This window comes from Patagioenas fasciata, chromosome 13 (assembly GCF_037038585.1).
Source record: "Patagioenas fasciata isolate bPatFas1 chromosome 13, bPatFas1.hap1, whole genome shotgun sequence".
In the NCBI taxonomy this organism is placed as follows: Eukaryota; Metazoa; Chordata; class Aves; order Columbiformes; family Columbidae; genus Patagioenas; species Patagioenas fasciata.
In genome coordinates, this window is record NC_092532.1 from 13,845,385 (window position 1) to 13,865,417 (window position 20,033).

The 20,033-nt window shown below is 40.1% G+C and overlaps 2 protein-coding genes across 4 annotated transcripts; one reads left to right on the forward strand and one right to left on the reverse strand.

The window, feature by feature from the left end:
- Positions 1 to 157: 157 nt before the first annotated feature.
- On the reverse strand, positions 158 to 5,766 carry HSDL1 (hydroxysteroid dehydrogenase like 1). The gene is made up of 5 exons (XM_065847955.2): positions 5,700 to 5,766; positions 4,510 to 4,742; positions 3,462 to 3,907; positions 1,553 to 1,780; positions 158 to 644 (listed from the first exon to the last, which is right to left on the reverse strand). Exons 2-5 carry the CDS (start codon positions 4,727 to 4,729, stop codon positions 552 to 554), a joined length of 987 nt encoding a protein of 328 aa, XP_065704027.1. The 5' UTR covers positions 4,730 to 4,742; positions 5,700 to 5,766; the 3' UTR covers positions 158 to 551.
- Positions 5,767 to 5,870: 104 nt separating this feature from the next.
- DNAAF1 (dynein axonemal assembly factor 1) lies at positions 5,871 to 15,754 on the forward strand. 3 transcript variants are annotated; one of them, XM_071814198.1, is made up of 14 exons: positions 5,871 to 6,004; positions 6,409 to 6,626; positions 6,942 to 7,070; positions 7,542 to 7,674; positions 8,626 to 8,717; positions 9,564 to 9,785; positions 10,533 to 10,699; positions 10,961 to 11,082; positions 11,434 to 11,642; positions 12,420 to 12,680; positions 12,955 to 13,064; positions 13,516 to 13,584; positions 14,492 to 14,843; positions 15,174 to 15,754. In XM_071814198.1, the coding sequence occupies exons 2-14, from the start codon at positions 6,506 to 6,508 to the stop codon at positions 15,278 to 15,280; spliced, it is 2,094 nt and encodes a 697-aa protein (XP_071670299.1). In that variant the 5' UTR covers positions 5,871 to 6,004; positions 6,409 to 6,505; the 3' UTR covers positions 15,281 to 15,754. The 3 variants fall into 3 exon arrangements, with proteins under 3 accessions (XP_071670299.1, XP_071670300.1, XP_071670301.1); XM_071814199.1 differs by having other exon boundaries at positions 14,495 to 14,843; XM_071814200.1 differs by lacking the exon at positions 6,942 to 7,070.
- The last annotated feature ends 4,279 nt before the right edge of the window (positions 15,755 to 20,033 follow it).

The following is a 20,033-nucleotide window of genomic DNA, read 5'->3' on the forward strand; positions in this document are numbered from 1 at the left end:
TTCCCGCTGCGGGCGGTGAGGAGAATCTGATAACTGAGATGTGGCTGAGCAGGGCCTAATTCCTACCAGGAATACTTGAGCTGCGGCTGGTACAGGCAGGGCTAGAACAGTCACACAAAACTACATAATAACGAAAGAACACACTTGAGTGGGATCGTCTTTTTGAACGTGATTTTTTTTTTTGGGTTTCTGACAGATTTGGAGAATTCTCAAATTCCATCAGCTTCACAAGCTGACATCACATAGCACTATGCAAGAGGCAGTCATTTACTGTCAGAATTAAAACTGTACCTACTCCTGCCCAATTACCTTGAGAGAAACTGAACAGAGATTAACCTCGGCAGGATCAGCTTTTCATGGTGGAGGAAAGCAGCAGATGAACAACTTAATACAAGGATACAGAGAGGATCCAGACTTCTGACGATTAGATTACACGCAGCTTGTTTAGCAAGGTATGGATAAGCTACAGTAAGCCCACCAAGGTTCACTAAAACATTTTGCAGCACTCTGATCGGAATATAGTACTTGTTACGTGGAACATCTGGATATTGCTATTTCATTAAAGCTTTCTGGCGTATAGTTCTGAAAAAATACATTGCAGACCATGCCCAAATCCATTCAGGTAGGCACTCACCCAAAGTGAACTGTGAAGAGGCACAAAGAGAGAAAAAGAAAGGACAGATTAAAATACATTATATTACAAGCAAACAAACCGTTTGTCAAATTACAACTAAATCAAGGCAAAACCCGCTTGAACATCAGCAACTAAGCCTTATATCCAGCCCCCTGGAAGTAGAAGTATTTAGACATTTTGGAAGTAGGGCACACAGCTGAACATTCAGGTTCTGCAAATAAATCTTGAAGTGATTTGTTCAAGTTTGCAACAGCAACACTGTCAACTTCCTTTAACTGCCACACCTTGCCATAATCTTTCCCATCTCTTTTATTCCTTTTATTCTTTTATCCCGACTTCAATTCCTTCTACTCAACTTAATGCTACAGAAAGCCACTAAATAGGACACGAAATGTTCATAAAATTACTTGGGAGCCTACAGTCTTCCCCCGGAAATGAAAACCTAACATATAGAGGACCTGCTTCCAGGTAGCTTAGGATAAAAATGAGGGCTTTTTCTCTTTTTCCGCAATTATTCCATCCTCCTACCCACTCTTCCCCAAAGCAAAAATATGCTCAATAAATATTGAAAAAAAAGCTACTTCTGCTCATAGAAGACAGTGAAACACTTGCCCAGTCAGCAAGACACCAAGTAAAATTAGATATTCTGAGCGTTTGAATAAAAAGTTGTCTCTTTCTCATTTTTTGCTGCACATTTCAAGTAGGAACTGGATTCACTCTCTCATTGCAAAAACAGGCATGCCTGAGCATTCTTTTCTAAAGCAGAATTAGTGAAAAAATATGGCATAATCCCTTTAAGTCCTACAATATATACGGTACTTTTTCAGAATACTGACAATTTTCATTTGGACTCCTAAGAAAGTCACCAGCTTTTTTACTTTATTGACAAACATAAAATAGTGTAATGAATTCTATTACCTTTATTGCATGCTTCCAGTAACCAGTAGTCCTTGTGGATAACCCAAGAGTAGAAACAGCATGACTTGCATATTCTTCAGCAGAAGGAACAAAGAAAGATGTTTTTGATGCAGTGCCGCTGTGTGCTGCCATTTTTGTAGCAATTACAAATGGGGTTAAACTCTGAACAAAAATTCCTTGTGAGGCATATTCATAATGTAGTGCTCTACTGAAATAGTCCAAGTAGCTCTAGAAAGACAAAAGCAGAAAGAGGCTTTTTTTTTTTTTAAACAATCAAGCCTTAGGGCAGAGTTTTATTAAAATTACAGAAGAGTTGTGGCATATTTGATACATCAGCTAAAAAAATAAACCCTTGAATAAATAGTACAAAATAAACACATTTCTAAAGAACTGCCAACATTTCTATTTGTTGCTATTTGCTAAAAACTTGAAACAGTACAGTAACTTGCAGGACAAAGCAACCTCTTAACTCTCTGATCTGAATTTAACAAGCTGTCTGACAATCTCTGCTTAAAAACAATACAGAAACTTTGATTTCATCTAAAACAAACACCCTGTTTAGTCTGGGGACATTGCAGGGGACACTCCAAAGCTAACTATACATACTGCGGTCAAAAGGAAGTCCCATTATTTAATACACTTACAGGTGAATTTCATATTCTACTGGTCTTCCCCAGAAGCCCTTTTAATTACTTCCTGCAACTCCCTTGTGCCAAATTAAACGTGCATTTGTTTATGTCTATCTGTATCATCTCCTTTAGTTCATGCTCTTGTGCTTGCTCTAGGAAAGAAAATAAAAAAACTACTTCAAACACGAAACACTATTAACACACAAAGAGGCTTAGGATGCTGGAGTAGCTTGTTCCCACTGCCATAGCAGTGGAACTGTTCAGAGGACAGGCTGTAAACTGGATCGCTGATCTTGGATTTGGATTAACGATGCCAGCTAAGGGAAGAAACTTTGGTACATTTGTATTGTTCTCTTTCATTCAGGCGTTTTGTTTTAGTTCTGAGTGCAGTTCCGCATGCACTTAGCATAACCAAAGGGCAAGATACTCTGCAGCAGAAACTAGTTTTCACACTGAAGAAAATAACTACCAACACACAGCACAGCACCATGAAGGCTTCCATGGCAAAAATTAATTCCATCTCAGCCAGACCCAATACAAACAGAGAGCAGCCACCAACAGCCAGGAGCGATAACTGCTTGTGTTCAGACATGGATCACAATGAGATCCTTCTACAATCTCAGTTGCTTTTGTGGATTCAGCAGCAAGTCATTAAGTGTAAATCCGCATCCTCACGTGCATTCATACTCCCAGCATCACCCAGCTGCCCCATCCTGTTAATTATTGACTGGATCTCCTCATGAAGAATAATTATGGGGGGGGAAGTTCTTTTCTCCCCAAATATGGCGCAGACAATGGTGTTAGAAGCCTTCTGCCCCTTGGTGTCAGGTGAAACAGTGGCTTGATTTGGCCACAGCCCTTGTCATAGTGGTGGTTTGACCATGACTACAGCCCTTCTTGCTACCAAATACCAGTGTGTGAGTAGCTTGAGGTATGTCTACATAGTTCAGATCAAGGAGAGAGATTAAATTCTTGACCTTTTCAATGAGTCACAGAACTGCCACTTCACTTTGTCTATCAATCCTCTGAAGAAGGTAACATTATTCCTAGAACTACTGTTATGCTGGAACTTACTCATAATAGCACTGACTTTGGTTCAAGGCCAAGTATTGGTGAGGATAAAGAGTTTACTGCATATTACATGTAATGTTCACCTCTGATATTTGAACAAATTCCTAGAAAACTTTCAAGTATATTTCGATATCCTTGCTGAATGTGTTTATGACCAACAACGCATTTATTTTTCAGTGCATACCATTAAACACCACACCTCAACTTACTTTAGAGGCTCCATAGATTGTCAACATTGGTGTTGGCTGACAACAGGATCCAGAAGAAAGATTGACGATCGCCCCTTTCTTCTTCTCTACCATGCCCGGCAGCACAATATGCACCATCATGTTAGCAGAAGCAATATTTATGTTGATCATGTCCCACAGCATATCCTCAGATAGGTTGGCAAAATAGTCTGGGTAGGGATAAAATACTCCTACATTATTCACCAAAATCCCAATTTCTCTGTCTTTCAGAGCCTCCTTAATGGCTGGGTAAGACTCACGCCCCTTGCTGAAATCAGCTACTATGAAATCCGTTTCCACTTTATAGGTTTCAGATATGCTTCTAGATACCGCTTCCAGTTTCTCTTTGTTTCGGCTGATTAGGATGATGTTGACACCACGCTTTGCCAGTTCTTCAGCATACGCCCTCCCAATTCCATCTGTGCTACCTGTAACAGAACATTAAAAACAAAGTTAAAATCAGAGCAGCCCCGGTCTTCTGTTTTGACAATTCTTTCCATTATACCTTTATTACCTTCTCTGAAGGTCATGTGGCACTGAACATGATGATCTCAAAACCACTGTAATAAAGGCAATGTTGTCGGTAGTAAACTGCTGCAATCCCCCCATATACAGGTTTTATATTTTCTATTACAACAACAGAGAGCTTAGAGTAGAGCCTTAATGAAAGGTGGGGATGTCAGAGGTACATGACTTTAACTTTACTGAAGAAATGAGCACACGCAAAAGCCCATAACAAAAAAACAATCTTGTCCACATCTGTCTACACCTGTATGCATTTGCAGTGTACCTTGCAATTTTTGGGAAAAATTCCTCTGTGAATCTTTCCCAGCGGTTAGTCAACACACTGAGCTTACTTGTCTCCCGAGGAATTGCATTTAGTAAGGCACTGAACAACTGTCCCTGCTCAAGCAGATTAACTTGCAACTTAACACAGGACCCAGCTTGTGCCATAAGGCTCACCCATCAGTATAAGCTGGCAAGTGTTACACTACTGGCACATAAGCAACATGCTGCTTCAGTCTCTTACCAGTGACCACAGCCCATTTTCCATACTGCTTGACAAGATCAATCCTGCTGCCCAGCTTTGGAATTAAATGCAGCCTAAGCATGCTGTAAGTGTCAAACGCAAGAGAGACACACTTTCTGACTGTGTAGCAAGCTCCAACAACAGCCAGGGCCTCCATGTAAAAACTGAAGGAACGACTGATCTCTCTGTACAAGAGGCTGAAACAATCCACCGCAGCCATGATGATCAGAAGCCTGGAAAAAAGTAAAAGAAACACAGGCAATTACAATCTCCTCTGGGGCTACTTAACTTTTCAGGCTGAATGAATAACCTTTGAAATTCAGCACTTTACAGTCTGAGCACCATTTTTATGCAGAAAAGCCAGCCTGCTAAAATTTAGGTATCACCTACCATTGTCCTTACTGGTTTAGCTGCTTTTTAGGCTTTGTTGATGGGTTTTTATCTACTAGTCAATTATACTACAATGACACCAATCAATGATACTGTAAATAAAACAATTCAAGCAGATAAGGGAAGCTCAACATGTAAAAACTGATTTTGGAAGATTAAGATCCACCTGCAAAAGAGCCAAGGATAACCAGCAGGAGAGGAAGCTCAGCACACAAGAAACAACACGCTCTTCCAAGCAACCTGAGGGACAAACAGGCTCAGAGACAGAAGCTCAACTTTAGCCCCTGGCACTGTCACAAGGCACTAAACCCCTTCCCAGCAAATACACCACATCCACCGCGTCCTTCATGTTTCAAAATCCGGGAGCCCCGGAACACGTTAACATCAAATCGGACAGTAGACGGGACAGCAAAAAGTATCTCTTTTCAGTAGAAAGCCTGCTGTGCCTCACAAGTTTTTTTACTAACGAATATATTTTTCAAAAACAAGCACAAAACCCAACGGCCACATCCTCGGCAGCACCCGATCTGCAACCGGAGCCGGCACCTGCTTTCGGGCCCTTACACACTCAGCGCAGCCCGGGCCGCGGGCCTCACCCCTCCCGGGAGGCACAACGGGCCTGGCCCGGCGAGCCCCAGCGACAAGAGGGCCTAGTCCGGCGCCGAGGCCCCTGCCCGAGGCCCTCCCTGGCCCCAGCCGGGCTGTAACGGAGGGAAACCAAGTCCTCCAGCCGCGGCCCACGGGGAGAAAACCCGCATAGAGCCGGTGCCCTGAGAGGCCGCTACCCGCTCGCGTCTCACCCGCGTCCGCGGGGCCGGACCCGCCGGTGCGGTCGGACCCTCCCGCGGCTCCGCTGTCTCCGCTGTCCCCGCGCCCGCCGCCACCTGCGCCGCTGCGCGGGGCCGTCAGGAGCGGCCGCGGGGCCTTATGGGCCGGCGCGCGGCGTCGCCATAGCGACGGCGGCGCTTTAGGGCACTGACGCTGGCGGTATCTCAGCGGCCTCCCCTCCGTCCTGTCCCTCGCTGTTTAACTGTCCTGCTGTCTAGCAGATACCGCGGAGAGGCCATAAGGGGCCGTCGACCCCGTGAGCCGCGGCCCGGGTCAGGTAAAGGGAGCTGGAGGTTTAACGGGAGACACAGCAGCGCGCTTTGGGACACCTGGTCTGGAGAGCTCCCGGGCTACAGCAGCAAAAGGCGCAGGGCTGAAACCTGATAGCATCTGCAGCCCTTGTGAGGACAATAAAAGTGGTCTCAGGAGCCCACCCGGCTTGCAGTGAGGCAAGTGTTACACAAGAGCTCGAAGGAGACCCGTCCTCAGCTCCACAGCTTTGAAAGGAAAAAAGTATCTTACTCTGCCTCGGGAGGCTCAGCCGTGGTCCTCTGCTCTGAGTGACATCTGCTGTGGGCAGGGCTGGAGATGAACTGTCCTTGCCTTTTGGCATCTTCACCCAGGTTGCCAGCTCCGTCCAAGCTTCATAATTACTCATACTGGTTTTCTTATCTGTAACAGGTTCTCCTTCTAAAACATTAGACATTTTACCTGGAGAAGTTGGATTGTAAATCAAATACTGGCTTGGCTGATGTTTGTCTAAATCACATACCTTAAAATGGAATTGCAAATTGGAGACTCAGACAAAGGCCTTGGAGGGGAAGTTCTTGTGCAAGAGGGGTCAGAGGAATCTGTGAATGACATCCGAGCAGAAAATGAAGGCAATTCTGTTCATGCAGGTGAGCCTGTCCAGCTGACTCGCTAGGACTAACTTAGGGAACTTTAGTGAACATAAAGCCTAGACATCAAGTCTATTGTTACTCATCTGGATGTAATATGCATTCATTCTCCCAGCAAAGTCACTGAAAATCTTGCCATAACTGAGGCTTACTCAATTGCTATCTTCTTGTACCTTTTTTTTCTTTACTTCTTACTGGAGGGATACCTTCTCCTGTGTTCCAATCATACAGCTAGCCTGATCTCTAAATGTTTTAATTACAATCATATTTAATTGAGCTGGCACAATCACCTTGTTTGCACTGTGTCTTTTTAAGCATACAGACTAAAAGTGCAACTAGAAGGTGGAGAACAAGAATTTGAAGAGAAGAGTACTGAAAATGCAATTAATCAAGGGCAGTCTAAAGAGTATAGCACTGGAGACACCTTCCAAGGAGTGCAAAAGGGTAAATTTGTAGAAGAGCTAGACTAACAAACTGTGCTTGAAGTGACTTAGATACACCATAACTGTAGTCTCTTTACATGCAAAGTCAGCAGTCTTGTTAACTCAAATTATTGTTAATTAACTGTAATACCTAGTAGATGTCTAAGACCGTGAGAACATTGGAACCATTACTTTATTGTTACTGTATGTTATAATAATCTTAAGACTAGTGGGCACTACCTGACTTGCAGATCTAAAAAAAAAAAATAATGCAGATTTCAACAGTTTATTTTGCTGCTACTTATTTTACTACTTTACCTTCTAAAAAAGTTATGTTTCCTTTCATTAGAAATGTCAGCAAAAATCTTGGTCAGAGCACTTCTTTTCTTGAATTTCATATTCAAGTGCTCTTCAACATTTCTCTAAAGTAATTGCCAACATGACACTTTTTCCCCACTTGTGCTGTTTAACTGCAACTTGTTTTCTTATGGAGATGTTAAAATTCAAGACAAAGCCATCAGCTGCACATCCAGAGCAGAACCAAATGAACAAAAATCAGATGGTGATTGCAAATCGGTAACCAGCTCATTCAGTCAAAGGACAGAAGAAAAGAGGGCCGGTGTAAGGTAATACATTGTTTGTGGATGTTTTTTACTTAACTCTTGACATATTGAGGGCAATGGGAGTTTTGCTATTCAACAAATTAATTCAAGAGAACAATTTTGAAGATGAATTTGAGACTGATCAATAAATTGGGAATTGTTGAGATTTCCCAGCATCTGTACAGCTTCTTTATGGCCTCAGGAGCATACTACATTCTAAATACATGAGGTGGTAGTGAATCTGGAGAAAATTGTGCAAACTCCTTTGGGGGTGATTTATCAGAAGATTTAGACATTTCTCAGCATCAATTCAGACAATGCATTGTATTAATTAATCATAATATAAATATTACAGTTGTCAAGATAAATTTTAGCAGAGGAAATCCAGAGATGGTTAACAATAAGATACAACTCTTTTGTAAACTCTGGCTCTAATTTTGTTATAGCCTAAACCAGCATATGCTGCAATGGCTGCTCATTAATAGTTGCAAAATAAGATTATTCCCGTGTTAACTCTGACTAAGCACATTGCAGGCAAATAATAAAATTAAAAATCATATTTGGTACTATTTAATAACATTGTTGAAAGTCTGGTCATGTAGGCTAGTTATGCAGTAATATGTAAGTGACAATAACGATTTACTTTCTGTTCCTGTACCTGTTTACTTGTTGGTGAAACCTTCCAGAGTTTATGTTGCTGCTCTTTTCCAAGAAGATGGACTCTCTAATTCCCTGCTTACTCTCTTCTTTTTAGCAGAAGAGCCTGGTAACTCACTTCAAACAGGTAGAGATGGAAAGCCACTCTAAAAAACCTACTGCTTTTTTGAGTATAGTCTTGAAAGCCGTAGCCATTTCTCTTGCCTAAAATCTATTAATTGAGTTGCATTGAAATCTGTTAAAAAAAACCCCAAAGGTTTCAGAACGTGCACTGAAATACATTTTGTGTTTTGCTTCTGCTTTCCGTTGTTATTTTAGAATGACAAAAAAGATTCTGCGAGACATCTGTAAACAGCAGAAATTATACTTGACCCCATACCTCAATGATACACTTTACTTGCATTATAAAGGTAAGATGCAGACCTGACTGTTTAATTTTATCATTCTAAATAGCATTTTAGCAGATAATTTATTTTATGGCTTACTGAAGTAAGGTATCTAATATTTTGAATTAGAAACATAATTTAATTTTATGTAATAATGAAATTGTGAAACAAAATTAGTCAATATACAGGTAGAAAAGTGAACTGATTATAGACCTAATTCACTTTGTGGAGTAATTTGAAGGATCAATAGGAATTAACGGACACTTCACCCCCAATAAGAGTAGTTTCTGAGAAAAGTCTTAAAATACGCTCTGGGTTGCATTTAGAGGAAAATATATGTATTTCTTCTTAAATGTGTTTCTATAAACCTGTACCCCAGCTTCGGGGACTTTTTTACTGCCAAATAAAAGTGGTCAGGAAGAAAACAAACAGTAAACACTTGGCGCCTGTTCTCAGATACTACCGAAATAAAAACAAGTTGCTAGAATGAACCTGGATCATACTCTTGTGATCTATGAGCAGTTTTTTGCTAATATGGTTAGCTAGTTCAGGTTTGCATGAGAATAGTTTTAAATAAATGGGACATGCTAATCCTACCTTTTACATTTAGCTTTGGTTTTGCTGCTTTCTCAATATGTATTATTTGAGAACCTAAAGAGCTGCTTGAGATACAGACTAGAATAGGTACCTATACATTTTTGCTCTTTATGGGCCAAGTATTTTACTATTGATTCAGTGGAAATATTAGTGTCAATTTGAGTACTGCCATTCTCAGAGGCTGTTTCAGTGGTGCTGGTTTAGTTAAATTTACTCTTCCAAAGACTTGTTTTCAGCTAAAGCAACTTCGTTTTAAACCATCTTTTCCTGCAGGATTTGACCGCCTGGAGAATCTGGAAGAGTATACTGGATTGAAGTGTTTATGGCTGGAATGCAATGCCTTAACAAAAATCGAGAATTTGGAGGCTCAGACAGAGTTGCGTTGCCTCTACTTGCAAATCAATTTAATTAAGAAAATTGAAAACCTTGAAGCTTTACAAAAACTGGATGCTCTCAATATCAGTAACAACTATGTCAAGACCATTGAGAATCTCTGTAAGAACTGTTTGTGCCACATGTTTTAAGTTATAACGAGCCCATATACCTATGGATAGACTAAGCTAAGCTATTATTAGTGGCAGTAGTTTCAAGGGGGTTTTATTTATGTTAAAATTTTGCACAATAAACCATACCAAAGCCCACAAGGCTTCTGTTGAAGAGTCAAACCTATGTGTTTTCCAATTTAAATAGATGAGAAAACAGAAAAGATATAGTATAATTGCTTTCTTGTGGATACCTAGAACAATTGAGTAGTCTTTCCTCACTTCTTAATGCCATCTCAGTACTTGTCTGTGTTGCAGGCAGGCTGGCAATCCGGTTTTCCCCATTTACTTTACAGTTATGATGTGCTTTGACAGTAGCAGACATGATTACCAAATATTTTCTGCCTGTTCAAGGATTTATTCTATCTACAGCAGAAAATTAAAAAAAAAAAAAAACACACAACTCCTTTAAATTATCATTTGTATACATTGCAGTAATTTGAAACACAAGCCCTTGCTTTTGTGTAACTCACTAGCTTGTAATAAATTGAAAACAGCCACCATCCTAAAACCAAACAACTATTTTTCCTAAGGTGAAGAAAGCAGCTTTGGAGGCATTGCCAAAAAGTATGTATAGCAGAACAACAGATTTAGAAAAAGCTCCCCACAATTCGATAGAAACAATTATTTTGGCAATGCAGTTGTCTACTTGCTCCAGAAAACTCTGTGAAGCAATAACTCTTGCCTTTCTGTCCGACAGCTTGTCTGAAAGTCCTGCAGACTCTGCAGATTGCTCACAACAAGTTAGAAACAGTGGAGGACATACAGCACTTGCAAGAATGCCCAAGTATTTCTGTTCTCGATCTTTCCCACAACTACCTAAGTGATCCAAATATTATAAGTATTCTGGAGACCATGCCTAATTTGGTAAGCCAGATATAGCTGAGGGTTTGTATCATGTATATGGATGAATCCTATTAAATGGTTTTGTTGTGTAGTCTAGCGCACAAAAAATTTTGTTAAAAAAAAAAAAAAACTTCAGAAAACATTAATTGGTTTTTGTAGGTTACCTGTAATACCAAGAATGTTTTATTCACTTATTATTTTTTAAATAATAGGGAAAGTGCATCTCCAGATCGGGGTTTTTTTGCTACTCAACTTTAAAAATTGTTTCCCATGTTTCTCTAGCGTGTGCTGAATTTGATGGGAAATCAAGTGATAAGGAAAATCGCTAATTATAGAAAAACACTTACTGTTCGACTAAAAGAACTAACATATCTGGATGACAGACCCGTTTTCCCAAAGGATAGGTAAGAAACAGAGCTGTATTCTTAACACAGCAACACAGCTCAAATACTAATGATCATTCGTCATTTTTTGTCAGTATTGCCATAGAAGGAAAGGAAGACTGACCAGTGTAATTTATTGAGGGTGGGTGACTTTGAGTACAAGACTATTATACTGCAGAGCTGTATATCTAACATACCTAGAAGAAAACATGTATTTTTTCACAAGATAATTAATTCTCAAACAGAATCATTTTACACCAAGTCTGTGTGTAGCAGCTATTTTATGCTGTTGCCAGCTATTTTAAGTTTCTCTTTCATTGTAAAGATGGACTTTTATAGCTATATTACAGTGAGCTTTTGTGTTTTCATTAGAGCCTGTGCAGAAGCCTGGGCTGTTGGAGGGCTTGAAGCTGAGAAAGCAGAGAGGGAAAAATGGGAAACCAGAGAGAGAAAAAAAATCCAAGATAGCATCGATGCTTTAGCAGCAATCAGGCGAAACATAGCGGAAAAGAAAAGACAAAAATATATGGAAGAAAGAGGCACAAGTGAAGAATGTGGAAATGGAACAGATATCCTGGAAGGTTTGTGGTTACTATTTCGGAAGATGTCTGTGTATGCTTCAATTTGAATGTTTAAAATAAATGATGAGTCCCTAAACATTCATAAGCAGGCTGATGCAATTTTTGGAAGATATTTATGAATTATCTTCTTTTCCCATACAACAAACCACTTTCTGTCCCAGAGTTTTGAGCTCTTGTGCTCTTCACCAGAGCAACCAGGCGTACATTTATAACCCGTAATAGGTCCCAGCCTAACCTTTCTAGAGAAGAGTGTCTGTTTCAGGATAAACAGGACTGAAGCCAAATAAGAAGGCAGGGCTACAGTACAGAGGAGTGTTTATCTTATACCAACTCAGTTTTACAGGCTTTGAAATGAAACATGAGAGACTAACAAGTAAACCTTTTTTCTGCGAGCACGTAGATTGCATAAAGGAAAGGGTAACTTCAGCATCTGTCACTGATCCATCAAAACGCTCAAGCATATATTTAAATATGTAGTCACTTGTCAGTCTTTTCAAAGTTAACTGTAGCTACCAGACTATTATTTACTATAGTGTTTTCTCTATATGAGCTTTTCTTTTGCTGGGGTGTTCTGTATTTGTAGGGAGTTGAAATGGCACAACCCACAACATTGCTGCAATCTTGGAAGGACTACTGATCCACACATAGCTGCTCAAAGCAGGAGCTTTTGCTGCTATTTTAGGCCCAACGATTAAGGCTGTGTAGTAAAGTTTATATGTTTAGAATGAGTAATGGTACATTAACTCAGCAGTTTTGATTAACTTGTTTCTTCTGTAGGAGCACCTGCAAATTCAGGGAACGGTGATCAAAATGCTACTACATCAGCGACTTCAGATGTATCAGAAGAGGAAAAAACTGAAGAGAAGACTGAGAAATTTAGAAATGAAAATTTTGATGCTCGTGATGAAGTGATAACACTTCAACCAAATAGGGGAGATAACACAGATTTCACATCTGGAAATATTCCAGCTAGAATTCAAGAGGATGCACAAGAATCAAACCCTTATGAACACTCAAACTTCGACAAGAAGACAGACGGTAATGCACAATCACTCTAGAAGTGGCCATGTGCCTTCACACGTGGAAGAATGCTTTTGTAGATATGTGGAATACATTACTGCAAAATGCAAATATTAATTTATACAATATAAGCAAGACCAAGAACATGATTGAAAGACAAAACACGGGATTCAGCTGTGAATTCTGCAATGGCAGTCAGGTCCCCAGCAGTCTGGTGTCACAGTACTTGCTGTATTATAGAAAGTCTTTTATTCGGTTAGTTCTCTGCCACTGGCTATTGTTTATTCTCTAGATCTACCAGGAGAGATGGCAGCTACTGAAAAGGCCCTGCCTCCTGAACTGGATGAATATGCTGAAAATGAACAAATCAAACTGGATACACTGAAGAAACTTTATCTTGATGTATGTATTGGATGCAATTTGTGGGAACTTCAGATCCGGTATACTGTAGATCCTGGATTTGGGTATTACCCATACTGATGGGTTGCAGTTGATATTAAGTCTATTGCATAGATAAGAAACAGCTAATAGACATAAACCATGTTTGCTTTTAAAATCCTGTTAATGCTTTGCTGTTTATCCTTTTATCTTCCTTTTTTCATAATCACACAGCAAAGGAGAAAATTTCATTCCCATCTGCTGTTTCTGCAGACAGATGAATTTTCCTTTTCCCACATGTGCTTAACAGAGGAAAACTGTCATCTCAAAGAGGGTGACAGTGCTGTGTTCCTGGCTGTGGCCTCTTACCCTGAAAAGCATTGCTTTGAAGAAGATGCCAATGAGATAGAGATGTCATATTTTATTGGCTAGAGTAGCTTTTCCCACTGATTAATGATCTTGTGACTGTCCTCAGGAACTGCCGGATTTAGAAGATATAGACACAAATGAATTTCCCCCAGAAGAGGAAATCTTTTTTCAAAAGGTAAGATTCTTATTAATTCCAGTGATTAAGTGCCTCTAAACACATTTACAAATGTTTTGCAAATGAGAATAATCAGTTGTGAAATACTGCTTTGGGATATGCAATCAGTTATGCATTTATAAATTAAAAGGGATTTTGCAGCAGATCTTCTCTGTCTACTTGTAGATAGTTTTTAATTTGATTTTTTTATATTATTGTGTTGCAAAAATAGGAGAATTAAAAACTAGGATCAAATAATGCAATAGTTAAATAAGATTAATTTCTTAGTAGCTTGTAGTGTTTTAGTTAAGATTACTCTTACAATACACTTTACCAGTACTAATATGCTGCAAAGGACTGAGCAGATAGAACAAAGTGCCTGCTACTAAATAAAATCAGACTTTTCAACTGAAAACACAGAGACTGAAACTCCTCTGCACCACTTGGGGCTGATCAGATACTAGGCAGTTCATGCCCATATTAGCATTGTGCTGTGCTCAATCTGATCTAGGCAAAAGCCTGTAAACAGAAACAGGAAAAAAAAAAAAAAAAAAAGAAGAACAAAACAAGAAAGACTCAAAGTGCAGCTTTGATTCTTGTGCTGATGTTGACTCACGCTTGCCTGGCTTCAGACTGATACAGTACGTGTTTGTACAAGTCCCTCCAACATAATCCAGACTTCTTTTTCTGAACGGTTAACAGCTTATGGTCAGTTTATTGCTAATGCCTGAGAAATAGTTAATCCAAGGTTCATCCACAAAGAAACAGAGCTATGGGTGAAGCAGACGTACCATACATTTTGGGAGAACAGCACATCAAAGCTGACAGCTGTTATGTGGAGCCAAGAGATATTTACACATCTTTTAGATTTTACATCTAAAATAATAAGTTTTCAATTACATTGTTTACCTTTGGATTTTTTTACCAGCAGGACTATCTCCCAAAGATTGAAATAATTTCTGAAATGACAAATGACAGCGATTCTGCATTAGAGGAAAACAATACAAGCATGCTTGAGAATTCAATAGAAGAAGTTCCAACAGCAATTTTTTCGAGTGTGTGTAAGATACATAAAGAGCATGAAAAGGAGAACTTAAGACCCCTTGTTCAAAGCCTCTTTACAGAGCCTGCTATTTCAGAAAGATACCCAGAGACCAAAGATAATCAAAGAACCCCCTTGAAACCCTTGATACAAGAGATTATCACTGAGCCCAAGGGTAATTTGCTATTGTCACCAGTCTGCAATCAACTAGATGACCCAAGCCCACGTGAAGAGGATGGTAAGATTACAGTTACTTGCCCTGGTAAGATTACAGTGACGTATTAATTACAGATAAAAAGGTCCGTGGCACATGCACACTAAAATTAAGGATTTATTCACCTCTTGTTGAAAAAATTTTCAATCCGTTGTTAGTTAACAATCACCTCTTTTATTTATGCGGGAATCCTAATACATTAGGATTTAAAATGTTATTTTATCTTTTTCTACACATCATTTCTTGCCGAGTTGTATTTAAATGTTTTTTTAAAAATTGAGCTCTACATTTCTCTTTGCAGTATTAAAGACCATGGATGAGTTTCATTTGCTTTTTGCCTTCATGCTTTAACAGGGAATGGGGATGATGGAGAAGCACAGGGCCTGGCTGAGGGTAAAGGATGTCCCCACGAAGCACAGGATGATGAGGACCGTGACAGTGGATTCGATAAATCAGTTTGAGGAGACCAGACCAAAGCTGGAGGACAGTGCCTGGCTGGCTGCATGTGGTTCCTCTCAAAGTGCAGAGTTCAGCAATGGGACATCAGTTAAAACTGGCATAACCCTGTGGCATAAAAACCATCGGCTTCAACAGGAGGACTGAGTGTTATCATCAGTCAGAGGCTGCTGTGGTCAACAGCATCTGACCTCAGGGGCAGAACTTTTGATTGTGTCAGCATGAAAAAGCCCCAAATCCTCTGTAACCCACAAGTGCCTTGTGTTCCCACTGCCAGCGCTGCTGGAAATCCCTCACCTCCAAGCTCTTCAGGACAGCCGGCAGCATTCACTGCTTTGAAAGTGAAGGCACTACTGTTTTAAGGTTAAATTCCACTTCTAGAAATTACTTAGTTGAATGTTTATGTCCTAGGGTTTCAATCCATAATGTTATATGTTTCTGCCACTTGAACTAAATAAAGATTCTACCATAACCACAAATATTTTTAACTTGTATAATCTCCTTACCAGTATATGTCATACTGGATGGACTTCAATGACAAATCAAGATTGCTTCTTAACATGGTCCTTTACGGATCTAATATTCATAGACATTATGGTTGTTTATGCAAAACCAGATGCAGAAATAGCATTTATGCATGGAAAAAAATATCATTTTACCTTTTAGGGCAATCTTTGATGAAGCATATACTTAGATCTACTGTTTTCATTGATTTTATTGTGAGATTTGTCTCAAGATCTGGATTTTGAATATAACAGAAAAATAACCAGCCAGTCAGTAATGGCAGAAAGACAGCTCTGGTGTCAAAAGCCAGCCAAAGGACTTCTGTCATCAGCTTCTCTTTCACGTCGCAGTGGTATTCTTGTGCCAAAGTGAAATGGAAGGCAGCAGCATGGATGCCTCAGCCCACTTCTGTCTTCTTCCCTTCCTTTTTTTTTTTTCCTTCTCTCCTTTGTGAGCTAGAGAATAAAACTTGAAGTAGAGGCTGCTGGAGAGCAGCGCTTCCTCTGGGACACTGCAAAAAGGGTTGGGGGAAATGGACAACTCTTGGCCAATTCTGCTGAGGCATTAACGGCTCTCATTTTCCTTACACAGAGGTGGCTGTGCCGGTCAGTTAAAAAATAATTGTACACTGTTTAAGCACAACATAAGAGATTTGGCATCATCTTTGAGGGCTGATGTTGGTTTTATGATATAATCAACAATCGCAACAGCAGTAGAAGCTCGACTTTAGGTGACCTCACTTCTTTCATCGTACCCAACTTTAGGTGGATGTCTTTTTTCATATTTCTGCAAATCTCCAATTCTACAAATCATTAAGCGTGCCTTGTAATGTCTTCATTAAAAATAATCACTATGGGCTTGTTGAAAAATTCTAATTAGCTGGGCTTAGGTGCCATCTGGTGGTAAGAGAACTGGTTCTAACCATAACACAAAACAATCGTAAAAGCCCTCAGGGAAGACAACACAATTGCTTTAAACTTCAGCCATTTTCCACCTTCCATGAGTAAAAACACGCTGGCAAAATCCTTGGCCTTCATGACAGGGTGGGTGGATGGGCAAGAGCCTGTGGAGAACAGGCTTGTCTGAAAGCATCTCTATAGAAACCTCCTCTTTAGAAGGCCGCAAATGTTGCCAGCAATGTTTGTGGGCTTGGTTCTACAATAATTATCTTCTTCCCTTTTCTGACAGACAGCTGGAGAAGGTCTGCTTGGAGGGCTTTGCGTTGTGCATTGTTTGTGCTGTGTTTTGGTGCCTGTCCTGGCACCTGCTTCTTACACTAAGAACAAATAAGTTGGAAGAACCGTATTATCAAGTCACATTTTAAAAAATGTTTATAAACAAAAGATTTAAAAAAGTAATTCCAAGAGTGAAGCGTGAGCTCTGTTATCACTGGAGGCAAGGAAAAAATGATAAAAGGATAAAAAATGCAAGTCATTTCAAGAACTATAGATTCTTTTACTCTGATCTACACTTTACCTGATATACACACACTGACTGGCATTTTAGTCTGAAAATATCAGCTGCTTTCTGGGCAGCGTTTACTTTGCCACATTTTAGATGTTAGATCTCCCCAGCTCCTGTTTTTTCCACAAACAATCACAACCCACCAGTGGGCCCTACATTATCTCACAGGTGAATCTCCTGAATTCCTGGAAGCTGTTTTCACTTTTTGGTGAAGATTTGGGAAGGAGGAGAGGAGTGAGGGGTAGGTGACAATAGTGAGAGAAATGCCAGAGCAGGACTAAATGAGAAAAAGGAAATACGTTTAATTAGTGTTTTCTGTAAAATTTTACAAATGTACAGCATAGTGCAAAAACGCAGTCTCAGCACATCACCTTCAAGTAAAATTAACAATGTAAAAAGCCAAGGAACACAAGCTTGCTTCTTCACCGGAACGGCTCTCCAGTGCTGTTCCTGGAGGTTCCTCTCTCACCATCAAGCTCCAGTCTCATGTTTATAGTAGAGCAAAAAGCCTAAAGAAATGCCCAAGAACCATGCCCAGGGGCTGCTCGCAGCAAGTGCAGTTTGCTGCTTGGCACTCTCAAAAATGCTGCAGCCTGCGATGTCAGACACCCTCCTCAGCTGAGCTGCACCGCTGCCTCCTTGCAAGTAGCTCTCCCAGGATGGTTCATTCTTCAACCCCAACTAGACAATCCAGTAAGACACCAAAGCATCTGTCTAACCTCAAGCATGTGATATGTTTCATGAAAATACAGGAAAGCTACTCAGGAGCTTGAAGTTAAGCACGTGCTTAAATAGCTTATTGGATCAATACATTCAGTGTTAACATCAAGGTAATCTAGAGTGTGGAGGTTCAGAGAAGGATGTAAATCTCAAACAGAGATGACATACACTGTCAGGTGATATGAGACACCAGACAGTTTTAAATTACCTATGAGAAAATAAGTAAACAGAGCACAGCTCAACAACTTTTCATCACTGGAAATGACAAAATAAAGTGGCAAATGGGCTGATCTAGGTGAACTTTCTAAGCAGAAATCCGTCAAAAAGGAAAACATTGTCCATGATACACTCAAGCACATTATCTAAATACCAGGCCAATGGGCACTGCCTGAATTTTCCCTTAGTCCTGAACACAAAATCAGTGGCTGGAATTAATTCAGAAGCTCTCACAATCTCGCTTCTGCAAAGACTGCTCTGCCAAGGTGGTGACAGAGCTCCCAGCACACAGGAGTTAGCTGGGGAAAAATGTGGTCAAAAGTGAATGTTTATGAACTAACACATCTGTTCACATACTGATAAATGGATGGAGGAAAGGGCTGTGACAGGAAGGTCCATCTCAAATGTCCTTGTCTTATTGAGGAAAATTTGAGACGCATTCATCTGACCAATTGACTACATTTTGGGGTGGATGCTACTTGACCGTTTAAGATGCTCAGAAATATGGTTTAGAACCAAGAATCATCACAGCAATGAAAGGCGGCAGAGCATTTCTTCAACTAATACTGGCACAGCTTAAACCTCCCTGACTAAGCCCTTAGGCCTGACTTAGCTGAATTTCCTCACTGCATTTGGGTAGCTTTCCTAAGAAAAAGCAGTGGGGTTGGACTAGATGACCTTTAAAGGTCCCTTCCAACGCAAGCGATTCTATGAATTAGAGGATACTGAGATAAATAATACATTCTCACTAGAACTACGGCATAAAAAACAAAGCTCTGCTTTGTTGAGAAACTCAGTTGTCAGAAACCACATGGAAGAGGAGGATTAATTCAGCCTTTGGAGGCTGGTCTCAGATGCACAAAAGACAGAAGAAAAGTTAGCGGGACATGGTGGCCTAACCCTTCTGCCTCTCTCCTACATTGAGCAGCTGAGTCCTTCTAAAAAGGGGATCCAATAGATTGAATTGGTTCATAAGATTTTATACATCAATAAACCAACAGGCACATCTTCAGGGGAAACAGAACAAGTCAAGGCTGAGGAAAAAATCATTGGGCTGGACATGGAATACTCAGCCAGCACCAAAACCTGAAGTGCGCTCCCTCAGTCCTCTTTGCACATGGAAAATTATGTGTGCAGAAGGGGCTATCCCTTTAATTTTTTTTAAGTATGGGGTTCCCTGCCTTTATGTCAGAGAAAACAAATTTTGGAAAAAAAACCACACACACAAAAAAACCCAAAAACCAAAAACAAACAAAAACAAAACCAAAAAAAACCCCAAAACCCTCTCAACTCATTATGGGATGTTTTGGGGTCTGTGATGGTATGTAGCTCCTGTAGGCACCAGAGACATATTATTGGAGTGGTCACTCAGAAAATGATCTTCTGCATACCCTGAGAGATCTTAATTTTCCTCCTCACCCTAGGAGGATAAGGGAGAGGCACAAGTACAACCCATCGAAACCAGAAAATTGATAAAAGAATATATTTAGAGCATTGGACTGGCATATATGAGTATTTTCCTATCTAAAAAACAGCATCCAGAAGGGTCAGGCAAGTTAGCTCATCTGTGTTGCTCCAGTAACATCCAACAGTATGCCATTGCAGACACTAGTCAGGATGACTTTATTTTATGAAGTCCCTGATATACTTTCAAGCTACTTGTTACTTAAATTTCACTGGAAGATTTGAAATTTCTGAAAGCATTAAAAAAAATATATCTTGTCAAGTTCTCACTCCCCACAGGACCAAGCGCCAGAAGCAGAATTTTGTTTTAAAAGTATTATCTTGGGCAAACACAGAAATCCAGGTGCAGGGAGGGTGATGCAACAGCTACTGACCATTTCCATCTACGCA